This window comes from Oreochromis niloticus, linkage group LG12, assembly GCF_001858045.2.
Source record: "Oreochromis niloticus isolate F11D_XX linkage group LG12, O_niloticus_UMD_NMBU, whole genome shotgun sequence".
NCBI lineage: Eukaryota > Metazoa > Chordata > Actinopteri > Cichliformes > Cichlidae > Oreochromis > Oreochromis niloticus.
The window spans coordinates 5,717,997-5,745,334 of NC_031977.2; the positions used below are offsets into that span (position 1 = coordinate 5,717,997).

Sequence of the window (27,338 nt, forward strand, 5' to 3'; positions counted from 1 at the left end):
TACGTAACATATGTTTACATGCAGTTTTTATTTTAGTTTTCCTTATTGTTTAATATAAATAGAGGGATGTTCATGCAGTGATGAGCTTGATTGAACTTGTTTGGATTTTTAGGTTGTGGTACATAGTTTTGTGATGAATAAATGATTAAAAGCGGGGGAATGTGATGGACATTTTTAAGATTTTGTATTAGGTTGCTGTGTTCTTATGGCTAGACAGAAGGATTCATTTAATCTAATCATCTGCTGAAAGATACATTCATCTGTAAATGTTATCCTTTGCTTGGAATATTCTGATTGCATTCTGTGAAAACACAGGTAGATGGCTTATTCCTATAACTGATTTTATACTTGTTATCAGTCTTAGTCAAATACAGTACAGACTGCTGCTCTACTCTGTATGCCGTATGTTGCTGTGTGGCCGGCAAGATTAGAACCCAGTTAGGCTCAAAGCCGCAGTGAACTCAAATACGGCTTTATTGATGGACTCACAGGGATAAAAAAAATATTTTTTAAACCATAAACTGGGCAGATATTAGGAATTTGCTAGCTAGGAAGTTGCAAGTTTAAATACATGACTGAAATCTGCTACCAATAAAAGCACCTCTACTGTTTTTGTAATCTCAGCTAAAAAGCTAGTAATGTTTACTTGGAAATGCTGTGGCTTTTTAGAATAGAAAGACACTGTGGAAGAAAGACAATTATGTTAATAACTAATGATTAAATGCAGAGTGGTATATAAACACAGAGTAAGTAAAGAAATACTCACTGCATCATGAGAAGCCCCCAGCAGTCTAGACCTATTGTAGTGTAACTAAGGGAGGATTCGGGGGCATCTGATCCAGCCATAACTATATGCTTTATCAAAGTGCATTATCTTAAAAGTAGAGATCTCCCATCTCCCAAATCCAAACTGGGAGCTGGTTCTACAGAAGAAATAGAACAGAATCTGAAGGTTCTGCCTCCCAGTCTATTTTAAATATCTTAGGAACCACATGTAAATCAGCAGTCTGAGAGCAAAGGGCTCTGTTGGGGTGATGGCACTATGAGGTCTTACAAGTTAACATGGGGCCTAACATGGGGCATCCAGACCTTGTGTTATCTGGCTTCATGGATAGATAAAGTTGGGTATCATCTGCATAGTCTTGAAAATGTATGCCATGCCTTCTAATGCTACTACCTAAGGGAAGCATATATAATATAATCAGAACTGGTCCTAGCTTGAAACCATGTGGAACTCCATAATTAACCTTAGTGTGTTAAGAGGACTTTCCATTCACACGAACAAATTGAAGTCTGTTAAATAATAGATAGACAGATTCAAACCAGTGCAGTGCAGTACATGTAACACCTACAGCATGTTCTAATTGCTGTAATAAAAGGTAATAAAAGGTAATAAGAGGTCTAGCAGGACAAGCACAGAGATGAAAGCACCGTCAGAGGCCATAAAAAGAGTATGTGTAGCTTCACTAAAGCTGTTTCTGTGCTGTGATGGGCTCAAGATCAAACCAAAACAGAAACATTCCCAACAGTGTGCTTCACAGTGTGTTTACATGTATATTCCTGATGAACTGATGTACACCCTTATTCAATGAGGGGTGACAGGAAGTCATCAGCGTATCCCAGTGGTTACTGGGTGAGAGGCACTCCAACATAAGGTTATCCAAATCACATAATTCTTAAATTCTGATTTTATGAATTTCATTTGTATACCTCCTCTTTTCCTGTTCCTGATCTGTTTTTCTTGACCCTCCAAATTTTGTGGGGGTGGAGAGTCCCATACTGTAATGATTCTGTACATAGCTAGTCTCCAGCAAATGTAATTCTGCAGAATAAGGAAGATATGTAGTATCTGAGAAATCTGGGTTGATAGACTGCTTCCTCTACTTAACACATTGCATCACAATAGCAAAGTTACACTTGCACTCCTATTTCTTGTTTTTATACAGTGCCTCTTAGCTGATGTTTGGGTGAACATTTTGTTTTGATGATTATTTATTTTCAAGTCTGCTTTGAGTCATCAAATGATAAGTAAGGAAAGAGCCATTGATTCCTTACTTGTCATTGTGTTTCTCTGCTTCTCTTTCACCTCACTCCCAACTACTTGTGGCATATGGTTGCTCCTCCCTGAGCCTGGTTGCTGGTTCTCACTATTGCCAAGTGTTTGTTCATAGGAAGGATGTTGTGGCCTTGATGATCACTTTGGTACCCCTGATTTGGAAATGTCAAAGCCTTTTTATTGGGGTTTTCATCATGACCAGTTTACTCAACAGCAAGTTTGCTAAAGTCATTACTTCTGGATGATGGATTCACAGCTGTTAGGTCAGCGGATTGTATCCTCAGTGGTTCACAGAATGACACAATCACTGGTCTGATTAACAGTGATCTGTTCTGTGATCAGTGTCTCTCATGCCACACAGTTGTCCTTTTAATCTGTCAGTTAAAGATTAATTTGGGTTACACTGCCAGCTCTGTAAACTGTGTGTTCAAATCGAGAAAAAGCACTGCCACAAGATGTTTTTTTCCTACAGGAAGAGGAAGGATGTTTGATTACTTAACTGATGCTGTCAGTGATATGAACATGTTGTGAATCAGCACAATTTGTTCTTGACCCTGACACAATTCTGGCAAAACCTATTTGAAATATTGGTGATGCGTCAAAAACATTTCCATTGTTCAAAAAGTTACTCACTGCACTGGTTAGCTTGATAAGAGGCTAATATATGCTACTCATGGTTTAGTAAGCATAAAATGATTCTAGTGGTCAAGACATTCAGACTGAATCTAGTATTGGCTGCAGCTTCTGTTCAGGGTCATCTCCTCTTACAGAAATATGCCGCCAAAGTCCATCACGAGCGATCGTGGCTCAAGAGTTGGCAATTCGTCTTGTAATCGGAAGGTTGCCGGTTCGAGCCCCGGCTTGGACAGTCTCGGTCGTTGTGTCCTTGGGCAAGACACTTCACCCGTTGCCCACTGGTGGTGGTCAGAGGGCTCGGTGGTGCTATTGTCCGGCAGCCTCGTCTCTGTCAGTGCACCCCAGGGCAGCTGTGGCTACAGTGTAGCTTGCCATCACCAGTGGGTGGATGACTGAACACGTAAAGCGCTTTGGAGTCCTTAGGGACTAAGTAAAGCACTATATAAATACAGGTGTTGTGAATTTTATCCAAACTGAGATCCTGTGACTTGAAATTGTTTTTAAAAAGAGGACAGCCATATCTAACAAACTGGGAAAGTGGTGAGTGTAGATTTTGTCCATGTTGCCAAAAACGCGTTCTTTCATGTGAGTAGTAGAAGCTGGGGACTCGAACACTACACTTAAGACAACTGTTTTGGTGTCACTAAAACCCACATTTGCTCTTTTTGCATTTACTTATACAGTACAAACACATATAGCCAATTTAGAATTACCAGTTAACTAACATGGACATATCTTTGTATTGTGGAGTGCCAATTGGAAACCCAAGCAAGCACAGGGACAACATGCAAATTCCACCCAGAAATCTTCCGGGTGTTTAAAACACTGAACCTTGTAGCAAGAGTATTAACAGTTGCATAACTGTGCCACCACAAAACAATGAGTCAGTTTGATACAAATATTGATGTTGAAGAAATTACATGCACAACTTCATGTTGTCTGAATAATACTTCCAGACAGCGATCTATGAGAGTGATGGATTAGACGACAACCTTGAAGCGGTTAGCAGCAAGTAGCGAATTGTAATAAAGCTGTGACTTTGATGTTATGAAGTATTTTATCATAACAACATTAATCTCTGGCTTCATTTTTAAAGATTTATTGTCTACCCCTTACAACTGCTGCTTCTCACTATTCAGTTAAGTCTCCTCAGTCACTATGAGACAGTCATTCACTTTAGTGGTTTTAGTGTCAGTGAATGGAACTTCATAAATCAATGAGAGTCATAAAAATTGCAAAAACATTTTTTTATTCCTAAGATTTGCATGGACACAAATCTAGCCACCTATAGCTACTCCATACACAGACTCTCACCTGATTGGATTGTTACTGATTAAAATTAGGTCTTTTTTTCTGACAGTTTTTGTTGATGTTCACTTAGCTGACCAATGTGGGCTATTGATTATATCAATGCACTTCTTATTTTGCTCGTTCATTTCCTGTGTGAATTTGGTCTTACACTGAGTCATTAGAAGAAGAAAACTTGCTTTCAAAAAACACCAATCACTGTTAATTCCAAGCATGTGTTCAGTGGGTGAAGGACAGAGTTTGAGGAACTAGAGTCCACACTGCTGCATAGAGCTTACAAGACACTTAATACCTATATTTGGAAAATACTGTGAAACTTTATGATGTTTCTACATCAGTGTGACAAGTGCGACAACGGAAATGCCAGCAAAGCTTAAACCACAATACACAATGAGTCATACTGCTTATTTATGGCTTTCAAGAAGAGGTTAAGTGTCATTCATTAAAAAGGTGGGAGGTTTACGACCTCATTCCATGTACATGTCTAAATAAGTACTGATAAAGCTTAAGGCTTATAGCACGTGAAAATTTGCCACTTAATAATTATGTAGGAGCATGGAGCATGTTAAGCTCTTCCTTTCTACATGTCACCACACAAGCAGCGGCATGTTTGAGCCAGTTTGAAGTGAATGTTTGTAAGAGGTGTCAAGAGGTAGGCGTGGTCAACAGAACAGGAACTCCTAGTTTATAAATCCTCATTACAGTGCTGGTGTGCTCTGTTACACTCAGTTTGCACTTGGACAATGACACGAAACCTCCTATTGTGGGTCCTCATCCTATATGCCTCTCTCAAGCTCTCGGGTAAGTCACTGGATACTTTTACCTCCACGAGCACGCTGGCTACTTAATAACTAAAACCTAGTTTTGTCCTACCTTCTGTTTATTCAAACCTCTACCGGTGGCAGGTTTCTTTTCCTCAAGTAGTCCTCTAAAACTCCTTGCCAATGAGGATGTATTTTATCAGGAATTAAAGGCACTGCGCTTTAACTCTGGTCTGTTTCATGTTTCATGCTCAGACAAATTTGCCTCTCAGCCCTTTGCATTTGTTTACTAGACATGTGATTATAAAGGGAACATTAAAACACAGTGGCTGTGTCTCACGCCTGTTGAACACATTTTCTATGCGCACTCATTACAGTCAAATAACAGAAAGAGAAAGAATTACTGTAAACACACTGCTAGTTTTGTGACGCTCCCTCAGAGGTAAGTTATGGAAAACAAAACAAAGCCAACACCCTCTCAGGTGCTACTATGTACCAGGTCATCAGGTAACCGTGACTCAGAGCGACTTAATCATTTCCTTCCAGGCAGGTTTTGCAGACTGGGAAATACAATCTTGAGTCACAAATGTTCTTGATGAAGCAAAGGATTTTAATTTTGTAAATGTTTCTCCACAAAGTGAGAAGAGAATTAAGCACAAAAAAGATGATAATAATGATTAATTATTTAATTAAATGTACTGCATCTGGTTGCTGAAGCAAGTTATGGTACAGAATGATCTGAAGTTTACAGAACTGGCTACTGTGTCAGAGTCTTAGTCAAGAAAAACGCTACGCTGAGCAGGATGATTTTATGAGAAAATCTGGAATGCAGAAGCAATAATTCCCATGAAAAGGAACTAATAACATTTTCTAGTTAAAGTTGATATCAAGAAACTTTTACAAATGTGATTATAAATTGAGAAGTTGACCTTTAATTTAATCCCACTACTTCTGCAGGCTCTGTAAAGTACACCTGGTTTCCACTTTGTTTTATGTCAATACCAATAATAATGTCATAATTGAGTAAAAATCCCCACCTTGTGAATGTGATGTGGAACATTCTGTTAAATACTGCATGGATTGGTGAGTTTAGGCAAAAAAAAAAAAAAAGAAGTTTCATCTGATGTCTATTCTTTTTTTGAGTTGAGGTGGACGTTTGTGTCAGATTTCACAGAATTCCCTCCAGGCTCTCAACATATAAATCTCCATTAGGAGAGGGAGCAAACGCAGCAAAAGACTCATTGCCCCGAAATGCAGAACTGACCACCACAGTAAATCCTTTGTGCCGGTGGCAATAAGACTGTATAACTCTTCCTCACTCTGTAGGTGATTCTCCTGAGACGATTACCTATGTTATTCTGTTCCCTCCCAGACCGTGCAATATTACCCAAGAGTACTTATTGAATATTTGTTTCATCCCCCCACCATATGCTGCTACTCCCTTTATTCTATTGCACAATACTTGATAGTTAAGTTATTTATTCACCAGGATATAGTTATGTATATTACTTCGTTAGAGTTATTTGATACCATGTCTTGCACTATCCTACTACTGTATATTACTGTACACTATTCTTATTGTATATCTTATATCTTATTCATCTGTTCCGCTGTCTCTCCTGCTGCTTTGAGCGTGTACAGGACAAAAGAATTTCCCTCGGGATAAATAAAGTTGTTCTTATTCTTATTCTTATTATGAGAAGCTTATGTACATGGTGCAGGATAATGCAAAGATGGTGGTAAAACCCTAAAACGGCCTCTTAGTAGCCTGGGGGGGGAATCAGAAAGCAACCTCTGCACCACCCGTTACTGCAGGGTATGTATTATGTCAATATTTCTATGTGGACAATAAGAAACTATAGCTGTGAAAAAAAAAGTGGTTCACCTCTTTCTCCAGGGGACATGATTGCGAAAGTATTCATAATTAGCCAATGACTAACTTGGTATAAGGATATACTCTTTCTGTTTACGAAAGGCTTTGTTACCAGGAACGAGCCTTAAAAGGTTATCAGCAGTCCACTGCACTGACAGCTGGTTACCATGGCAAAGGTTCAGGTTCTCTGTTGTTAACTGTACACATTTTATATTATATTATACAATAGAAAGTTTGTGCGTCCAGTCACAAGTGTGTATGCTGTGTGAAGCTGCAGTCATGTTTCAGCTTGTCTTAACTTTTGGAAACATTGAAGCTTTTTTAACTGTTTTCTTTGTTGCTGCTTCTAGAAGGAAGTTTTGCATTTATTTTTGGAGTTAGAGAAAAGTTCCTAAACCTAAGGGCTGCGGCTTTATATGGAGTCATTCATGTTGTACATGGAGTTTGAGGGACAAAAGAAACCTGGAGTCTCCCACAAATAAATTCTGCCCATTTTCAGCAGCTTATCTTATTTTATTTTAATTGTAGAGGAATTATTTGACTGTTTGTAATGGTATCATTCTCCTCAACCTCGAACTGTGCCTTTTGAGCTTAAAAATGACCTGAACAACTCAAGCACTTTCAAAGATTATCCACTCAGTATCACCTCAAAAAACTTCAAATATTTAAACTTTGAAGAAATTAGAAACTTTAAAAACTTTCAACAGAAAATTACTAGAAGCTGGATGAATAACAACATATAACAATCCCTGTTGTTATATGTTACATTTCAGTAAGTGCATTTCCTGAAGTAAAGAACTATTAATAAACAAAGGCATGTAAATGCAAAAAATTCTGTGGGTGTTAAATAAATCCTCTCACTTTGAACTTTAGTCAGATGAGACGACTGATATCAGTTTCATCTTATTGTGTGTCAGTAGCTGTTATTCGAGACTGTCCTCCTCTCGAAACTAACCCCAGACGTGCAGTGTGCAAGCTGTCACTATGACACATAATCACATTTTAAAATTAGGCAACCTAAATATGGACATTTCTGAAGTAATCTCACTATTCTGAATTTAATATTACATTTATTATCTGTACTGTTATAATGCATATCACCCACCTACTTGCCCCCGAGCCAAGTGGAGCAAGTAAACGGAAAGAGTGGGATGTGTTTGAAGCTCTGTCAAAGTGCTGTTTTAGGAAATAATCAATGTGATCGTTTAGTTGGTTATTTATACACATAAAGTTATTCAAGCAATTTTTGTTTACATCACAAATAAAAAATAGTGACACTGATTGTTATTGTTTCGAGCACTGCAAAATCTCACAGGGAGCAGGTCAGGGTGGACGGCTGGGTCAGCAAAGTCATTTAGTTTTTTTCTCAAACTTGAGAATGTAACTTTAATCAAATGTTTGAAGTCACAATGATCACATGTTTGCAACCTAAATGACCTTTGGAATGGAATATCAAATTATGTACTCAGTTTTGTTTTTTTGTTGTTGTTTTATTGGTTTGGTTAAAAATAAATAGATACATAAAATTTTTAGAAAAGCAGGACGTGATCAGACGAGATTAGTTAACACAAATAATGAAAGCAATGACTTAAGCATTCGGCTATCTAATTACAAAATAGACCCTGCTGACACCAAAATTAGTATCCTTCTTCTAATCACACATATGTGATTCACTTCCACAGAAAGCCATGGTCCTGAATTTGAGGAGGGAACGCACTATGAGGTGGTTCGACCGGTCAGACTTCACACAATCAGAAAAAGACACGCAGAGGTTTTTTTTCTTTTCTATTTTAAATCCTGTGACGACAATCAAATCAGCTGCTGTTTTTCTGCCGGCCAAGGGAAATGAAAAAATAAAAATGAATGACTAGAAGCAAAATTTCCTGTTTTTTTGCCCACAGTACCACAGACCAGACACTCTTACGTATGCAATGACTGTGGGCGGACAAGACATAGAAATGCAACTAGAAAGAAATAAGTAAGTTTTCACTTCTCTAAACCTGTGTGTCTGTGCAGTGTGAGAAAATAAGTGGAAACATGGATATACAAGTAATGTAAAATACCCTGTTTCAAAACAAGCAATTTTTTGGAATAAACTGCAATTTAACTCATGTTATCATGTTATGTTATTCTTTATCTTTCTGTATTCAGTGAATTACTTACCAAAGATTACTCTGAGTCTTACTACCAAGAAGATGGGACTCGAGTCACCACAGTACCGAATGACATTGTAAGTGTTTGCATTTGTAGACAAACTTACCTCAAACTTACAGCTGTAAAATTGCACATTTTACTAGATTTAAAACGCTTCAAAGGCTTTTAAGGCTGTTAGTGAATGCTGGAGACATAAGCAGATGAAAAGAAATTTAAAATGTTGTCATTTAATAACACAGTCACTATTTTCATGTCATTGCCAGGATCACTGCTTCTATCATGGGAGGATTGTGAACGACAGTGAGTCATCTGTTAGCATCAGTACCTGTGATGGACTCAGGTGAGCCACCGTCTTTATCTTTGCTTTATTTAAACTGTCATGACATCATTCCAAAGCAATACCCACCCATACTGTAAGTCATAATAATTCAAATAACCTCAAAGTTTCATTACTTTGTTGCATTAAGCCACAAAGCCAAGTAAGCAGTTTCTGTATTTGCATAACGGATTAAATTAATAATGTTAAACCTTCATATGAGATAAACAGATTTCTGGCCACCTTGGTTCACCAGAAACAAGTTGTGCAAATACTCTCATTACTTTTTAGATGTTAACCTTATCCTAACCCTCAACCAGTTTGGCCTAAATTAGACCAAGTCTTCAGACGACAGCAGACAGGTTCCCAGGTTAATTCAGCCTCAAAGCAACATCTGAAAAATGAATGAACTGATCTAACCAGCATGATTTGGTTTAGGGGTTACTTCAGAACGTCTGCACAAAGGTACCTGATTGAGCCATTATCCAGTGACGATGAGGGGGATCATGCAGTGACGACATTTAATGAAAAGAACTTCACGCCTGCCGTGTGTGGGGTCACTAACACCAGCTGGAGTGACGACTATGAACCTCCAACAAGCCGCAGCCGCTCTAGATCAGGGGTAACACAATTAGTTTTGTCCTCTTCACCAGAGTTCCTCCAAGTCATGACCTCTGAAACCTTTTAGGTCTTCAAACTATCTGAAGTTAAATGTGACAAAGTTTAAGTAGACATGCCCAAAGTCTTGATTTCAGTTGTTCTTTTTCTTCAGAGTATTTCTATTGTACAGCAGCAGAAATATCTTGAGCTCGTCCTTGTTGCTGATAACCGTGCGGTAAAATTATTCTTCTTTTATAACATTTTCATTTTTTTCCCCTTGGTTTTGCAAAAATTTGATTTCTATAAGATAAACTGCTGAGAAACAGGATGAGAAATTTGTCTTGTGGTGTTTCAGTATGTGAAGATGAACAGGGATCAAAAGAAGATGAGACAGAGAATATTTGAGATTGTCAACTTTGTCAACATGGTGAGTCCGTTTTTTTTGCTATTTCTATACAGATTCCATACCAATACAGACACGCTGTACTACATACTGTTCTGCAGTAGCTGTTAGCAGTTTGAGTATAATGTGACATCTCCAATGTTGTCTTCTTCAGGTCTACAAACCTCTGAGGACCTTTATTGCTCTGGTGGGGTTGGAGATATGGTCGAATGGTGACCTGATCTCTGTGACCCCCCCAGCAGGGGCAAACCTGGATGCTTTCATGAAGTGGAGAAACTCTGAGCTGGTGACGAGGATAAAACATGACAATGCACATCTTATAAGGTATGGATAGATTCTATAAGTAGAATCCAGTCAGATTCAAATCATGTGGAGCAAAATGTCTCCTACTTTTAACAGTAACCGAGCAGGAAAGAGAAAACAACTTTCAGAAATCTGAGTTGTGAGTATCCATATTTTTTTCTCCCAGGTTAAACCGGCCTGACACATCAGCTTAAGAGGTTTTAAGCTTCCACATAATGCTTGTGTAACTTGTGTTTTATACACAAGATACAACCGCAAGCAGATCCATTATTGAATCTTAAATAAGAATGTGCTTGTATGTTCACACCTCCACATTCAGGAAAGTTCACAGTAGCTAATCAAATCTAATCCAATCTAATCTAGTAGTAGCTAAGCTAATATTACTGAAAATATAAGTGAGTAGATGGATGATATGAATCCTGGATATGAATTTAAGGCTTTCTGATCTTATCTTTCAGTGGTATCGACTTTGAAGGAGCAACTGTGGGTCTTGCTTTCATCGGGACTCTCTGTTCTGGTCACTCTGTCGGGGTAGTACAGGTGAGTGGTTTAATTCAATCAAATTTAATTCAGGCATTTATGCTTCCCAGATGATCTCACTGACTTCAGAACGTCTGCCCTTGCTTCATGCTGTGATAAATAATTGTGAATTTTGGAAACATGTTCCTAAATCCCTTCGGAGGAAACCCATTTCCGCCTCTTGTATTCGCGATCTCGTTCTTTAGGTCACTACCCACAGCTCGTGACCATAGGTGAGGGTAGGGGCGTAGATCGACCGGTAAATTGAGAGCTTTGCTTTTTCACTCAGCTCTCTCTTCACCACAACAGACCGGTACAGCGTCCGCATCACTGCAGCTGCTGCACCAATCCGTCTGTTGATCTCCCGCTCCCTTCTCCTATCACTCGTAAACAAGACCCCAAGATACTTAAACTCCTCTACTTGGGGCAGGGTCTCGTCCCTGACCCAGAGTGGGCACTCCACCCTTTTCCGGCTGAGGAGCATAGCCTCAGATTTGGAGGTGCTGATTCTCCCTTAGAGATAGGGTGAGAGGTTCGGCCATTCGGGAGGGGCTCAGAGTAGAGCCGCTGCTCCTCCACATCGAAAGAAGCCAGTTGAGGTGGTTCGGGCATCTGACAAGGATCCTTGCTCCACCGGGAGGAGGCCCCGGGGCAGACCCAGGACACGCTGGAGAGATTATATCTCTCGGCTGGCCTGGGAACGCTTTGGTGTTCCCCCGGACAAGTTGGAGGAGGTGGCTGGGGAGAGGAAGGTCTGGGCTTCTCTGCTTGGGCTGCTGCCCCCGCGACCCGGCCCCATATAAGCGGAAGAAAATGGATGTATGGATGGATGTTCCTTAATCCACAGGATGATTTCAGTTATTTCGTTCAGTCATTCATTTGCACCTCAAAAATCAACTTAATTGTTTATCTGATACTTTGATTAATGACCAAATACCAGAGAAAGACGTTTCCATCATTTTATCACCAATATGTAGTGACCACTTCCTGCTAAAAGAGAAAAACTAAATTAAATTATGATCTAGAACTAGACTCAGTCTACAAAGTCTTCTTTGCCCATTTGAGATGCACACATCTCCACACTGTAAAATATAACTTGTTGTTTCAACTTAAAAATATGAGGTAAAGGGCTGCCTTAAAATTTTAAGTTAAGTCAAGAAATAGAGTTTGTTCTTATAACACAACCAATTGTTATCTTAATGAAAAATCACATGTTGTCTAAACTTTCATCTTAGTTTAGTTGACTGAGATTTGTTAGTCAGTTCAACTCCTTTAATTGTCATTTTTACTTGGGAAAACCCTTTCAGCTAAATTAAAATAATCTATTGTTTAAACTCTTGTCCTAGTTCAGTTGACTTGGGTTTTTTAGTTAATTCAAATACTTTAGTAGTTCTTTTAACTTAGGAATCTATTTTAGCTTAACTAACATAATCTGTTAGCTAAGTTGATTTAAGTTTATTAATTACCTGAGCTCCTTAAGGTAGCTGAGTGAACTTGTAAATCAGTTTCATTTTAATTATCAGAGTTGATTGACTGGATGTAAAGAAAAATGTGTATTAAACATCTTAAGTTTTGTTTTGTTTTTTTAGCTTTCTAACATCCATTTCAGCAAAACTACCTGTTAGGTTTATCTTAGATCTCAGGTTTAAATACCTACATTCCTTTAAATTAATTTTCTGTTGTTTACAGAAAAAAAAATAAAACCCCACAGATTCCATTAAAGTCTATCTGATCATTTCATACAGAAAGTTTGTTTTAAGAACATGACAAGACAATTACTCATGAGCACCCAACATTCACCATTTATTGTGCCATCTTAGTCATCTGAGAAACAGAAAAATCAGTGACGTAGCTCATCAGGCTCACAATCCATCAAAACTCAAAGGCTGCTCCCTGTGAAACAATAAATTTGAACTTGGTCTTGAGCCCAGTTTGGGTGAAGATTAAATTCTGACCAATACTCTAGGAGCAGTAGTGATTCTTGTGAAGTAACAACATAAAGTCTGCATTAATGTAATGTATCAACGGGACACTTGCTATTTTAGAAAAGTTATTCTTTACATTTGCAAAATTTTTAAACTTCATTGTGCTCAGTCACACCTGTTAGCATAAAACTTGAAATATTAAAATAGTACAAAACCTTTGATAAGTGACAGTAAAGATCAGTTTATAACAAGTAAGACATCAAACTCTTGTATTTGTCTTCGTTTACAATTGCAACAAATTCCACAGAACCAATATCTCTGAAAATGAGCGCATGCTTCTGAAACATTTGATAATATGGATATTTCAGAAACATCAGTTTGAGTCTGCTCAATTGCAAAACAAAGGAAAAACTACTGACTTGCATGAGATAAGCATCTGCAAAGTCCAGCATATTGTTGTTCACATAAGTTTCTTAAACCATGAACAAATGAGTAATTGTCTAATATGGAATGTAAAGTGTAGTCATTTAGTGACATACAAAAGTGAGAATGAGAACTTGCAAGAATAAAAAAACAAACAGTAAAATAAAAACTGTCCTTAACACTAAGGCAATTGTATGCTGTGAGCATACAATTACAGTTCTGCATGGCTTTCTGCAAGAGTCTGTTTCTTAGACCATGCACTAGTGAGACGCACTGCCTTCCACCAATGTTCATTAGGATGTTCTGAATGACTTCAAAGATCTCCTTAAGTTCCGTTGGATAGTCTATGTTGAGGGCAAAAAGAAGGCCCATCAGCATGGAAATGGCACTTGAGACATCCCTCAGATTAGACAGGATTACTGCCGCCTCAAGGACAACCAACACATCGATGATGTCTTCTTCTTTCACCATCGCAATGCCAACTTTCATCCTCTTAGAAAACGTGTCTTCAATACCTGTCGGCTATAAAAGGGTTCAAAGACAAAAAAAAAAATTACACAATTACAATTACACAATATCCCTTGTGCTTAACAATTCATGTCTTTCCAAAGAAGAGCCATACTGATGCTTTGGATGATGGTGATTGGCTTTGGGTAACACTTATTAGTTGTTAAAGTTTTTTCAGAATGAGATATGCACCCCCATGTTACAAATCCATTTCTTGCTTTAAACAAAGACCATGTTCATAAATAACTGAGCATGTCTTCAATTGCAGAATTCAAACAAAATTTTCAATTTAAATGGTAAATGGCCTGTATTTGTATAGCGCTTTGCTAGTCCTCTAAGGACTCCAAAGTGCTTTACACATTCAGTCATTCACACACATGGGTGGATGACTGAATCGTGGCTGAAGAGTTGACAGTTCGTCTTATAATTGGAAGGTTGCCGGTTCGAGCCCCGGCTCCGACAGTTTCAGTCGTTGTGTCCTTGGGCAAGACACTTCACCTGTTGCCTACTGGTGGTGGTCAGAGGGCCCGGTGGTGCCAGTGTCCGGCAGCCTCGCCTCTGCCAGTGCGCCCCAGGGCGGCTGTGGCTACAATGTAGCTTGCCATCACCAGTGTGTGAATTTAAATCTACGTATGCTAAATATTGGCTGTGCTCTAAACCAAATCTGGCTGAGAATACATGAAATGTGCAAACTGCAGCTACACTACAGGATCAGATTGTGGCTCCATAGACAATGCTTCTTTAATCAGTTTATTGATTAAAGTTTATTTTTCCCCCTATATTAACAGCATGAAAAAAGAGCATATAGACATGGCTGAACAGGTTGCATAATTGGCACTGAATATCAACATCCACCTTTACCCAGCTGCCCAATGACTCTCGGCCAGTAACCTTTAATTGCTTACCCAGTCTACACAGTCTCTTTTCCAGGGTCCAGGACATTTCACCAAAGTATTGCCCCCCACAGCTGTAGCAGCCACTGCAGCCCCTTAAATATCCTAATATCTCTGCCATTACAATATACAATGTGAGAAATCAAACGTAAAGCTGAAGTGAACAGTACAGCAGCGAAATGTCAAAGACCCTGGTGAAGACATGAATAAACACAAGACACTAATAATATCAATGCTAGCTTGCCAGTTAGTTTCTCTGAAACCCAGACCAACTCCAGTGTCAAAGATCTTGTAATAATACATTTGGTGAGGAAAAAGTACACATGTTATCATGTGGCATCTATTGTTTCATAGATGCCACATGTTTCATTTAAAATCCACTGTGGTGCTGTCATTATTAAATTTACTAAAAGAAACAATGCTAACCTTCACAGTCTTGAAAGTGTGTGAGGGCTCTTCCTTTAGAAAATGAGGTCCTCTGTCCTCTTCCTTTGTGTAGGGCTCTGGTCAAAGAAGTCAAAAAGAAAACAAAAACACTTTTTAAACAGTGTTTATGAAGCATGTAGACAGCTCCAAATTCACAGCTTTTTGATACATAATTCCATCAATATATGATTATCATTGGAGATTTTGAATCAGGCTTATCAGGATATTCAAGTAGAATATGATATCCAACCTACCACCAATATACACAGATTCTGTAAAAGTTACCACACTAAATGTCCAGTTGTGAAATATGATGACAGACTTTACTTATCAGCTTTCTTTCAATGAGTTCATCAGTTGAACTGGATAACCTAAAACTTAAACAAAGGAGAACATTTCGCAGTTGAACACTTACATCATCTCCGAAGCATCTTATGAGCCTAGTTAGCCCTCCTATGCCGCTCTTGATTTTGTACAGCTCCACGAACCTCTCCATAATGGTCAAGCACAGCAAAAAGGAACCCTTTCAGGTCAACAGATGTAAGACGGGCAAATTCTGCTTCAACCTGAGCAATAGAAGAAGAGGGGTGGAGAGTACAGACAGAATAAAAAAAAGATTCTTTGAGACCCAAATTTAAGCAAACAGTCATCTGAGGCCCATTAGAGAAAACACAAACACACAAAAGCAAACAAACAAAAAGATGCACTTTACCTGCCGTTCAGCGAACAAGGAAGTTCAGAGAACAATAAGCTCTGTCTCGAAATCTTTTAAAGTAGAATGATTGTGAAAATGACTTATGTGATGTAAAACTTTAGTAAACGTGCGATTAAAAGAACACTGAGTAAAAGGACAAGTAACAGTTTCCTTATTCCTCAGATGTTTACCTTGATGAGCAATACTGTTTTAGTCCAACTGCCTCATTAAAGTTACACAACAGGCTTTTTACATTAAAGCCAGCAAGTCCATTACATACTCCCTTTTTAGATCTGAAATACTGTGCACATTCTGTGTATATGTAGTGGACAGCAATTTACCCAAAAGAGCGCAAAGTTTGCAAGTCCACCTCATTTAAATGACAAAGTCAGATGTGATCATCTAGACCTGTGAAAATAAATTAATGACAAACCTGGAGTTATGGATGTTATTACAACCACAAGAACCTAAACAGTCTGCTCCATTGCTTTTGTTAATGAATCATTTGTTGGTAACAGGTCTGAATATTTAGTTTATGCCACCTGCATGTGATCATCAATAGTGCCATATTACTTCTTAAGAAGTACCCTGACACTACAATCTTTATATCATTTGTTCTACAGAGCTATTAAGTTACAATATAATCTGTGGTGTTTCCAGTATGACAAAATGCACAAATTGTAACTTACCATTTGACTCCACTGACAAAAATAAATCCCCAGCATCAAGTTTGGCTTCACAGACCTAAAATAAGTAAAATAAAAATATATGTTATAATTATATTGTTTTCGCCATTTATTCATGTTTGCTAATTTTCTGACATATAAACAATGTTAGTTTTGTTACAATACAGAGAATGCAGTTTAATTAAAAGGTAAATTATGCAAAAAAAAAAAAAAACCTTCTGCAGTATACCATGCCAAAAATCAGTGTCTCTGATGCCAATTATTTTATCACTACAGCTCTTTTAGTATGGAAACTCACACAATCTAGTCATACTAGTCACAAGAGTTCAAAAATAAGTCAAAATAGTGAGCTGTTGTTAAGCATAAAGCATTTCAGGGTAACAAATAACTGCACAATAGAATTAAAGCAAAAAATAAACACACTGGAGGACTATCTGATAAAAACTAATATAATGCTGGTTTGTAGACCATATTTTGTCTCAGTCCTCAGTGCACTCAGTTAATAACAACTTCAGTGATTACATAGGGGTAAACAGATGACAACAAGCATCAGAGTCCTGCCAAAAAGTTCTTTTTGAATCCAGTCAGTTATTGGAAATATTGCCAAAATGAACTTCCACCAAAATACAACAGCCTGTGAACTTGAAAGAAATTTACAAGCACAGAGACAATATGAAATAAGCTTTATTAATTAGCTGAGTTAGCTTGCTAATATCGCAACAGGGTGAGTGCACAACCTTAAAGCTAGCGGCACAATACTTGTGATTTGGTCAGTGCCACATTAAACCCATAAAAAAGGCCATGTGTCAGTTTATTAGGTCAAGTCTGGTCATGACACACAAGCTGGACCTTGTCAGCTAAAGTTACATTAGCTAAAGCAAACATTTCGGTAAAAGAGAAAAACACACATCATGCCATAAATTCAAAACATGTTCCAACTTTTGTAGCTCTCTTTCCTTATAGTTATAACCAATGTTACTCACCTTGAAAGCATATTCCAAAGAAGACGATTAGAAAACGTCCAAGTAAAGTGAGCATGTCGTTAACCGCCAATTCCCCATGATGCACCTCGGTAGCAGTCACGTGAGGCAGTTTTGAATCCTGCTGTGCTCAACTTACCCACATTGTCAAGTTCACATAAGTTGCTGATTTAGCTGGACATGAGTTTTCAAGTTAGCTTTTTTTGGTGTAATTGGGACGTTTTTAACTTGTAATTCTATGTTATAACAACAACTTCAGTCATCTATCGTCAAACTGATATAGAATAATATGTTGAAACAACAAACAGCTAGAATTACATTTTACAGTGCATAACTGCAATGTGTAAAACTCATTCTTTGACTAACCAATCATTTTTCACAAAATCCTTTTTTGCACTGCACATGTAGACCGCTATGGTGACTCTGTCAATAAATCCATGCGGTCTGAAAGTCCCGACTGAATAGACTGAGAAAATGTTAAAACTGAGACAAACATGTAACATTATTGTCTTGCTGTGTCTTGCTCTTAGTGAATTTTTACTCTTATTTCTTGTTCTTCGTTTTTTTTAGGATCACAGTGACCGAGCCATAGCAGTGGGAGCAACACTGGCTCATGAGATGGGCCACAACCTGGGCATGAACCACGATGACTCCAGTGGTTGTTTATGTTCTGACGATAGCTGCATCATGGCAGCAGCCCTCAGGTAAGAAAAGCTGTTCTGAAGCATCCTGCAACTTAAACACAGACTCTTTATGTTAGTAAATAAATGCAGGCTATAAGAAGTGACAGTAAATAAACATTCGCGAGCCTTACAACCCTCACTTAATGTTTTGATCATCAGAACATGTTTCATTTGGTACAACAACATAAGTACTGTTGTGTGTATTGGGAGCAAAAAGGAGGTCAGCTGGTGCAGTCCTTAATCTCACATGGTTATGAGACTGAAGAACGTGTGTGAGCATGTTTAGAGCACATTCTATACATGCTGTACCACCATGCAGCTATTGTGCAGCCATGTCTGCCCAGTGTCAGACACTGATAAAGATAACACAAAAAAAGATAATAATAATAATGTGTTTGTTCCTCTTCAGCTGGAAAACTCCTCGAAGCTTCAGTAGCTGCAGCAGCAGCAACTATGAAAAGTACCTAACAAGCCGCAGCCCCAGCTGTCTGCTGGACAAACCAAACTACAAGAGTATCGTGGCTCCCGCGGTCTGTGGAAACGGCTTCAAAGAGGAAGGAGAGCAGTGCGACTGTGGCTCTGTGCAGGTAAATAAGCACATCAGCTGGTTAAAACTTTAATTTTGTAGCAAGTTGATCTGATCTACATGCTGTTGATGATCTGAACTGGTGAAGGAGAGCTTTTCTTTTTCAATTCAGTTCAGTTTTAGTCTGAAGGCACTATATTTTGTAAGATAAAGATCTTATAACAAAACACTGTGAAAACCCCAACAATCAAAGAGCTGCCTATGAGCAAGCATTTGGCAACAGTGGAGGAAAGCCCTCAGCAGCATAGGCCTATTGTAGGTTCACAAACTTCTATTTCTTTATGTCTTGCTGGCCTCTCACTTACAGAGACTAGTCTGATAAACAATGTAGCAAGTACAGATTCATTTATTACTATTATGCCATGATTCTGAGCTGTGTCTGTGCATGCTCAGGTCTGAAATGGCTTTTGCCTTACAGCTATCAATTTCTCAGAATGGAATTCAGCTCCATGTTTCCTTTGTCTGATCTTGACTCTTTTAATGAGCTGCTTGCTCTGAGGCAATGTGAGAAAACAAGCTTTCTGATACATACCAGATATGTACCTTCTATGAAATAACGAATGGGCCTGAGCCTGTGCATTCAGACACACATATATATTTTTTTCAAGTCCCAGTATTTAACTGACTTCTACCAGAAGCTGAAGAGCTGCTGATTTACTTTTTTATTTTGCAGTATTAATTGGAGTATGGGCTTATGTGCTTTCTTAACACTTTTATGTAGCTGTATAGAAATATAGCAACAGTGTAGCTGAAGAGAAATTATTGTTTTAAGTTAACTTATGCAAACACTTTGGATTCTTTTTCCAGCGTGTGTGAGAAGTGTTTTTTGCTCGCTTGCAGTTCAAGATGTGTAATAGTTGAACAGCTTGTGGTTTTCGGTGAGACGAACATTCCAGTCAGAGTGATGTTTAGACCTGTTTTCACCTCTGCTGGAGTTCAACAAGGACAGATCATTAGAGGGAACTGAACATGATTTATTGATGTACAAATAGTATTCAATGGTGTTTCGACTAGACTAGATTCGACTCTGATGGCCCATCACAGCGAAATGGACTCCAAGCTATTATGCTAATTAGTGCGACAGCACAAATTACCATCATCAAAGCAGCATGGTGAGTGAGAAAATTGTGAGATGGTTCCAGATAGCAAAGAGGAAGTGCGAGGCAGACTAAAGACTGGAACTGTGATAAGGCTCAAGGGAGATAAGGCATAAGTGTGGACTGGGGTAAAGAGAGAGAAGCAGAGCCTGTAGGCTCAAGGCTGCTGTAGGCCAGAAGAGCGACCATAGATCCTACGACAAAGCTGAGAGCTGTCAAAGGACAGAAGAGGGAGAAAGCCAGAGAGCCTGTGAGAAGGCTCTAGGGTCGCTGAAGGCCAAGATTGTGAACGGAGAGCCTACAGAAAAGTATGGGGGCTGATGAAGCTCAGAGAATGAAAAACTTGTTACAAGGAGCAGAAATCTGAATAATGATGGAAGACACTTTGATTCAGCTGTATGTCAGCTTGCCAGGAGTTTAAGACCTGCAGGACATAGAAACAGGAAAAGCAGAACCACAGGTAAAGAAAACATGGTTAATGTGGGAAAACCTGGATACCGGATGATGCTGGAACTGAATCGGATGCAAGAAGAGAAGGATCTGCTGACCAGCAGTCCATTTGTCCGGAAGCAGCACTGGAGAGGCAAGAGTGAATAATCAGCTGAAAACGTTTGTGTCTTGTGGAGTGACATGAATGAGATTCATCAGCTGAGTACCACATTTAATTATTTAGGATGCGTAAAATCCCCAGAATCTCCACACGTGGCTGAACTGACTGGTTTCTCATCTTACAGGAGACGTGAATGAGACGGATTAAGGATTGTAATTTGGAGTGAAAATTGACTAGAGAAGAAACAACAAACAGAGAATCAGAAAACAGGCAATGGTACATTATTGCATTGCAAGATCACTTTAATTATTTGTAGAGAGCAGCTCAGTACTTCCGCAGTACTTGGGTATCTTGGTAACCAACATGACTGGGGAAGGGGCAGATTCTGGCCTAAGCAGGTCAGACTCTGGGAAGTACCCCTCATGTATCTGAAACTGAAAACAGGTCATTCATCAGCTTGCAGCTTTCACCTAGTTTTAAGCATGACCCTACTGAAAACTGCAAAACCAACAGAAATCCGTTGAAGATAACTGTACGAGTGTGTGATGAGTTCACTGATCCACTTCTGCACTTAGAGAAAATGTCTCTCCTGTTTGTTTCCTATTTTGCTTCTGGAATCTAAGATAGATTTTTCTTTTGATCCTCAAATCTCATACTGGGAACGGCAGCAAGAAGCAAATTGAATTGAGTTTCAATTGAGTTTACCTTTCAGTATTCCTAAATTCTTGTGCATGGATTAGAAGAAACACTGGAAGCTGGGAAATTAAAGATGGCCCAGGGAGGAAACAATGTTGCGGAGGCCAGTGATAACAGACTCCAACATGTGGAGACTCAAGCAGCACTCCCAGGGTGGAATGTTGGCTGATCAAGACATCTGTATGCTGTTTATGCTTCCCATACAGACGATGGTGATGCCTGATATGGAAAGGATTGTAAAAGCAGTTTGTTAGGGAGAGTGACAGAGTATGCATTTTAACTTCCCCATAGACTACCATGCAGATGGGGCAACTTGGGGATCATAGACAGTATGAATGGTAAACATAGTTTTAGGTGTTAAGAAGTGAAGTCAAAGCCGCATTCTTTTACTGGCCTGTTGAAGTCCATAGGAGAAGAGCGTTCTTTGAACACTTCCTGATGGGTTTACGGACTCAGTCACTCATTCCACATCATACTGAACAAAACATGGTATCCTTTATGCAAACTTTGTTTCTTTTAAGGAGAGTAACCCTAGATGTGCTCACTGGATAATAACTGATTGAAAAGCCCAAATGAGCATGTGCTTTCACAACCACATCGAGTCCTCACTCGCCCCAGCTGGTTTCAAAACACCAGGATGTGCAAATGCGGATGATGTTGGCTCTTTCGACCACAGGGGTGCTGCAATAAGCAAAAACAGCTTGTTGCGTCTTACATGTTTCTCCATTACCAAAGTTATTCTGTTGTTAAATGGCCTGCATTTGTATAGCGCTTTACTCAGTCCCTAAGGACCCCAAAGCGCTTTACACTACATTCAGTCATTCACCCATTCACACACACATTCACACATGTTAGGTGGTACTTTGAATGTTTACAGGCCAGCAACTTCATCAAGGCCATGCTAAACATGCTAGGATTAATTTGCCATGGCAGCTGTGTCATACAGACGTTTTTATTCCCTTGACTGTGGTTATATTGAAAACACAGATTTTGAAAAATAAGTATTTTGTTTACAACACTTTCTTACATGTTTGTGCTTCACACTCGATAATGGTCTTATACCACAAAAGTTCCTGAAAATCAAGTTATAAGGAAGTAGAAAGTAGAAACTGAGAAGAGTGATTATACACTATATTGGTGACACTTGACATTGCTTTTTTTAGTATGAACATCGTGATGTGTGATCATGAGGCCAGCGGACACCCACAGTGGAAATCATTCATCAGCATCAATAAACCATGAAACCTAGCGAGAAAGATTCCTCACGGGAACAGAGCAAACAGATGTTTAATAATGCATCCCAGCAGTAAGACCTAACAGCAGCCTGATGAGTTCTAATCTATGTTGTCCCTGTAGGAGTGCACCAATCCCTGCTGCAACGCCACCACCTGCACCCTGAAAGAGGGTTCACAATGTGCTGAAGGCGAGTGCTGTGAGAACTGTAAGGTGAGTCAGTAAGAAGACAGATAAGTGTAACTGGTGCCACTTATTTTCATCCCTGAGAGTCTCTCCTCCAGCTGTAGTGATCCAGTTGTTTGCTCAGCTACAGTCCTCAAGTAATTAGAGGATATTGCAAATGTTTGAACCAACACCACAGTATTGCATTTTGATATTTTGTTTACAGAGCTCACGCAGTCGGGGTGTTTCACATAGCGCTGGAATTCTTAATCAATTTACACTTCAAGAAAAACAATGTTTCAGACAATTTACACGTTGATGGAATATGCTCCGCACAGATCTTGCCTACCTCCAGACAGTGCCGTGCAAAGCAGGATGACTGTGATCTGGCAGAGTACTGTGATGGGAAGAGCACGACCTGTCCAGAGGATGTGTTTGCTGTGAATGGGCTCCCATGTGATGGAGGCCAAGGGTACTGCTACAACGGCCAGTGTCCACAGAGACCTAAGCAGTGTGTCAAGATGTATGGATCAGGTGAGTATCCTGCCAATACACATATGGATGTATGTGAAAGTCATATGGAGAATTAGGTTTTTATGCAATCTCCTGCTGCTATCAGGTGCTATTGAGGCCAGACAAGGATGCTATAACTACAACACCAGAGGAACCTACTATGCCTTCTGTACACGCCCCTCAAATGATCAGTTCATCCCCTGTCAGCAAGAGTGAGTCCCAGCAGGATGTACAGGGCGACAGTTGCTCTGCAGCGGACTCTTATTTTGATTTTTCATTCTTCATATTAACCGAACATGATCAGAAACAATCACTGTCTTTCTTTTGCAGAGATGTTCTTTGTGGAAAGCTCTTCTGTGAAGGCGGTAATGACAACCCAAACTACGGCCGGATGGTCAGCATCGGCACATGCAAGGCAGCGTTCTTCTCAGACACCACCAGTGACCAAGGCCAGGTGGAAACGGGGACTAAATGTGGAGATGGAAAGGTAGCAGGCTTCCTGAATTCACTTTTTCTTACTACATCTACAATGTAGTTGTTCATATTTAAAGTTAAATATATGTCTTTTCCAAGGTTTGCAGTCAGAATCAGTGTGTAGATCTGCAGACAGCGTACAGAAACACCAACTGTTCAGCAAAATGCCCAGGCCATGCTGTGAGTATATGATGACACCAAAAACTGATCCATTGAGGTGGAAATGATTTAAAACAGTTCTGTGCTGGACTGTATGTTCTGGTTATTTTCATTATATGTTTATCTGATAAGGGAAGCTGTGTATCCTCATAGTTGTGAACAGGGTTCTATTGCTTTTAAAGGTGTTAATGCCACTAAGAGTGAAATTTAACATCAACTTTACAAAATCAAAGGGTTAAAAGTAGTTTTTGTGTGATTTTTCTTTGCAAAGTTTAACTAAATCCTTCACTAGCCGGGGGGAGCTAATCTAACATATCCATGTTTAAAATATAGATTATGTGTAAAAGGTGTCATTATTGGAGGCATTATTTTGGTATTTTGTTAATATTCTGTTTCATTTCATAAATTTGAACCCAGGATTTTACTTTGATATAAAAGCCCCTATATGCCAAAAAAATCAGTTGATCTGTAGCAAACCACAACACAATAACACCATAACATAAGATGATAAAATAAATAAAAAACTGTGAAACATAACCTAAATATTTGGAGTGGATGTGTTAACCACACCAGTGGTGGCCATGTAGCTCCAGTTGTTTTAAAGGTTAAACCCTATAAAGACAAAGACATCCTTCTAAGGCATCCCTGAAATGCTGATGTGAGATATACAAGACATGCCCAAACTTACTCATGTATGCTTTTCTAGAACCACGTGCAAACTGCAGTGTGATTACAAATATGCACTGAATAAGTGTGCAATTTGTAACTTATTTTTAAAAAACAGATATACCAAAAAAAATTTCACTTTTTGAAATGTGAATGATCTGAGAAAAACTTGAAAACCTCTAAATATTTTTAATTTAACTTAATTTTAAAATAAGCATCATATAACATCTTATACATATTTTGCGTATACTCTATGCAAAATTAAATAAAACTAACTAGAGTCAATTTGTCAGAAGCTAAAGTGATGAAAAACAGATAATACACTATATATTACTATATACTGGGTAAATCTACTTAATTGCATGCCACCAGTTATACTGGGGCTGAGTGTTTTATATTCCTTAAATTCAAAAGGTAGGTCAGTGTTTTTGTTGTTGTTGTTTTTTTTAAATAAAGCATATTCACTGAAGTGCAATTTTTTTAAGTCTAATAATGGCAACATCTTCTTTGTGCTTTCCAGGTGTGCAACCACAAAAGTGAGTGCCAGTGCGAGCCTGGGTGGATGTCTCCCAACTGTGATTCAATGGACACACCTTTTAGTGGTACTGGTAAGAGTCATCTACTTCAGTCTCCAGATTAAGTTCAATTTACTGTGTCATGTTGCACAACTACAACCCAAGCAAACTGATTTTTTTCTGTCTCTGTAGGAAAAATTATTCTCATTGCAGTCATGGTTACACTAGTGCTCCTAGGCATCATTGCAGCCATCGCAGGAATCATCTGGAAAAAGCGTCAAAGTCCCATCCTGCCAACGTGAGTAATCATGACACTACTGGAGGCCATTGTGTGCCTCTGTTTCTGCAAACTCGCCTCCATGAGGGTCGTCACCTGTTGATTCAATCTCTCTTTGCAGTGCAGCAACTCAGAGGAAGCAGATAGCTGTGCAGAACCCGGCTTACCACAGCAAACAGCCTCCACCCAGTTACCCTCCATCAGGCCAACAGGTGATGTTCTGAATGGAGCTGCATACTGATCTAAAAACTGTTCCGACACGTTTCTAATGATACCTGAAATTTGTAGGCTGGCAGACTGAAGCTTAAAGGACCTCCACCTCCGCCACCTGCAGCAGGGACCAAACCCAAACCAGTCATTCAGATTCACAGAACTGCACCAGCTCCACCAGGGAACAAACCCACACCACCCATTTCAAACTACGCAGCTGCACGGCAGGTACCAGAGCTCACCGGCCTTTGACCAGTTTTCTTTACTATTCCAGCTGGAAAAAAACTGTCTTTTAACCAGCAACTCAGAGAATCTTTAATTTGATTGGATAACAAAAAACACATATAATTGGTTGCTTGTCTCCTTCTTTGTTGGCTAGCTTCCCCCAAAAAAATAAGTGAGTTAAAAGATGCTAAACCATTTCATAAAGTTAATGGTAACTTTACTAATTCTGTTCTCAGTGCTGTAAGTGATTCATTTTATATTGCACACAGTCATTTGAAGATAAAAATGAACATAAAAATTAGTACAATGTCACTTTAACATTTTTGGACATATGCATCTTTCTTTTGTCCTCCAGGCTCTGAGGCCAGTTCCTCCACCAAAGGTCTGATGTCTGCGTGGTGCCGTCTCTTAGCAGCTCTTATTGCTCTCAGTAGGAGGCTGCTGCCACCGCTTTCTCTGTGCTGAAGCAATAATGACTCACAGATTGCACGAGGAGCAGGCCAGACTCTGATTGTTACTAGCATGCCATCCGCTGAGGTCTTCATCGCTTTTTATTTTCTAAGGCACTTTTTCAGACTGCAGGGTTAGAGATACAGACAATCTCTACTAGTGTTAGTATCTCTAACAAGACAAGTGCAAGTACAGACATCCCTGACTCTGAATGTGACTCAAAACTCTTTGTGTCACAGTAATTGCACAGAATATGAGTGTGTGTGCATTACCTAATGAAAATGTTATAACAGTTTTCAGAATTTGTTACAGTTTCATATTTCATTTGTGTTTTTAAAATCCTTATAAATTTTGCTGACTTTGATGTGACAGTCAAAAATCTTACGCACTGTGGTGCGGGGAGTGCGATTCTCTGTTGCACTCTACAGTGCTCTACTTTAAAGTGAATGCACTCAGAGAACTCAAAGAATGCACTTACCCCACCACTTGAACATTATAAAGCACCTTAAGTGTTTGCTTTTTTTAAATATTTTAAACCATGCTTTCTCTCATGATACTGTAAAAGTTTGAGTTGTATTTATATTTTTATCTAAATGTACATATTTATCTACTTTGTTTACAAAATCAGACTTCTGCATGAGTAGAGAAAGAACAAAAGCATGATGCCAAATGAGCTTCTTATTGGTGCCTTTTTAGAAGCAGGACCACTAAACGTGTATACAAGATTAGGTCTCACATGCAAGCGGTAAGACACATATCAGTTTGCCACACCATTAAAACCAACGACTGTGATGTTTTTAAAGTTGATGTTGTATAATTCTTCTTAATTCTTATATTGAAACATTTTTTTACATTTGTTTGCATTATGGTTGTTTCTCAATATTTTTTTTACTATAATATTGTCCTGCTGTATACTTTGTCCTATGCACTTACTTTGTAAAGCGGGACCATGCTGTACAATGATTAAATAAAATTGATTAAGTCACTAACAGATGAAGAACCTTATCCTGTTACACAGTGGCACATGATAAGGGGTGAGATCAATTAAATAGCAAGTGAATGGACAGTTCTTAAAGCTGATATGTTGGAAGCAGAACAACAGAACAACAATGGAATGGAGCCTATCCCAGCTGTCAAAGGGTATTAGGCGGGATACACCCAGTGTAGGGTTTACACACTAAGAGAGAACCATTCACACTTAGAGCCAATTTAGAATCACCAGTGAACCTAAACATGCTGTCTTTGCACTCTTGGAGGGTATAAGTTGGCCATAAATTGAACAGGTTTCATCCGGCCATAAAAATACTTCAGATTCTAAAAATTTGTGAAAGTGCATGAAATGAGCTTTAATTCTTAAACAGTTTAGTGCAAAGCTT

At 38.9% G+C, this 27,338-nt stretch overlaps 1 protein-coding gene across 4 annotated transcripts in view; it reads left to right on the top strand.

Annotated features, from left to right (window-relative positions):
- Positions 1-26,953, top strand: part of adam28 (ADAM metallopeptidase domain 28) — a 33,846-nt gene extending 6,893 nt beyond the window's left edge. For 2 of the 4 annotated variants that reach the window (XM_025897049.1, XM_025897048.1), the window contains 21 exons: positions 8,317-8,405; positions 8,536-8,612; positions 8,786-8,864; positions 9,052-9,128; positions 9,543-9,726; positions 9,877-9,939; positions 10,060-10,131; positions 10,262-10,431; positions 10,869-10,950; positions 18,034-18,167; positions 18,556-18,733; positions 22,432-22,521; positions 22,812-23,007; positions 23,093-23,198; positions 23,317-23,473; positions 23,560-23,640; positions 24,806-24,893; positions 24,993-25,098; positions 25,199-25,289; positions 25,366-25,515; positions 25,868-26,953. In XM_025897049.1, the coding sequence (XP_025752834.1) occupies positions 8,317-8,405; positions 8,536-8,612; positions 8,786-8,864; positions 9,052-9,128; positions 9,543-9,726; positions 9,877-9,939; positions 10,060-10,131; positions 10,262-10,431; positions 10,869-10,950; positions 18,034-18,167; positions 18,556-18,733; positions 22,432-22,521; positions 22,812-23,007; positions 23,093-23,198; positions 23,317-23,473; positions 23,560-23,640; positions 24,806-24,893; positions 24,993-25,098; positions 25,199-25,289; positions 25,366-25,515; positions 25,868-25,900 (2,303 nt within the window). In that variant the 3' untranslated portion in view covers positions 25,901-26,953. Of the gene's footprint in view, positions 1-4,671; positions 4,802-8,316; positions 8,406-8,535; positions 8,613-8,785; positions 8,865-9,051; positions 9,129-9,542; positions 9,727-9,876; positions 9,940-10,059; positions 10,132-10,261; positions 10,432-10,868; positions 10,951-18,033; positions 18,168-18,555; positions 18,734-22,431; positions 22,522-22,811; positions 23,008-23,092; positions 23,199-23,316; positions 23,474-23,559; positions 23,641-24,805; positions 24,894-24,992; positions 25,099-25,198; positions 25,290-25,365; positions 25,516-25,666; positions 25,837-25,867 lie in introns of those variants that run through there. The other 2 variants (XM_005472926.4, XM_025897050.1) reach the window with 2 other exon arrangements.
- The last annotated feature ends 385 nt before the right edge of the window (positions 26,954-27,338 follow it).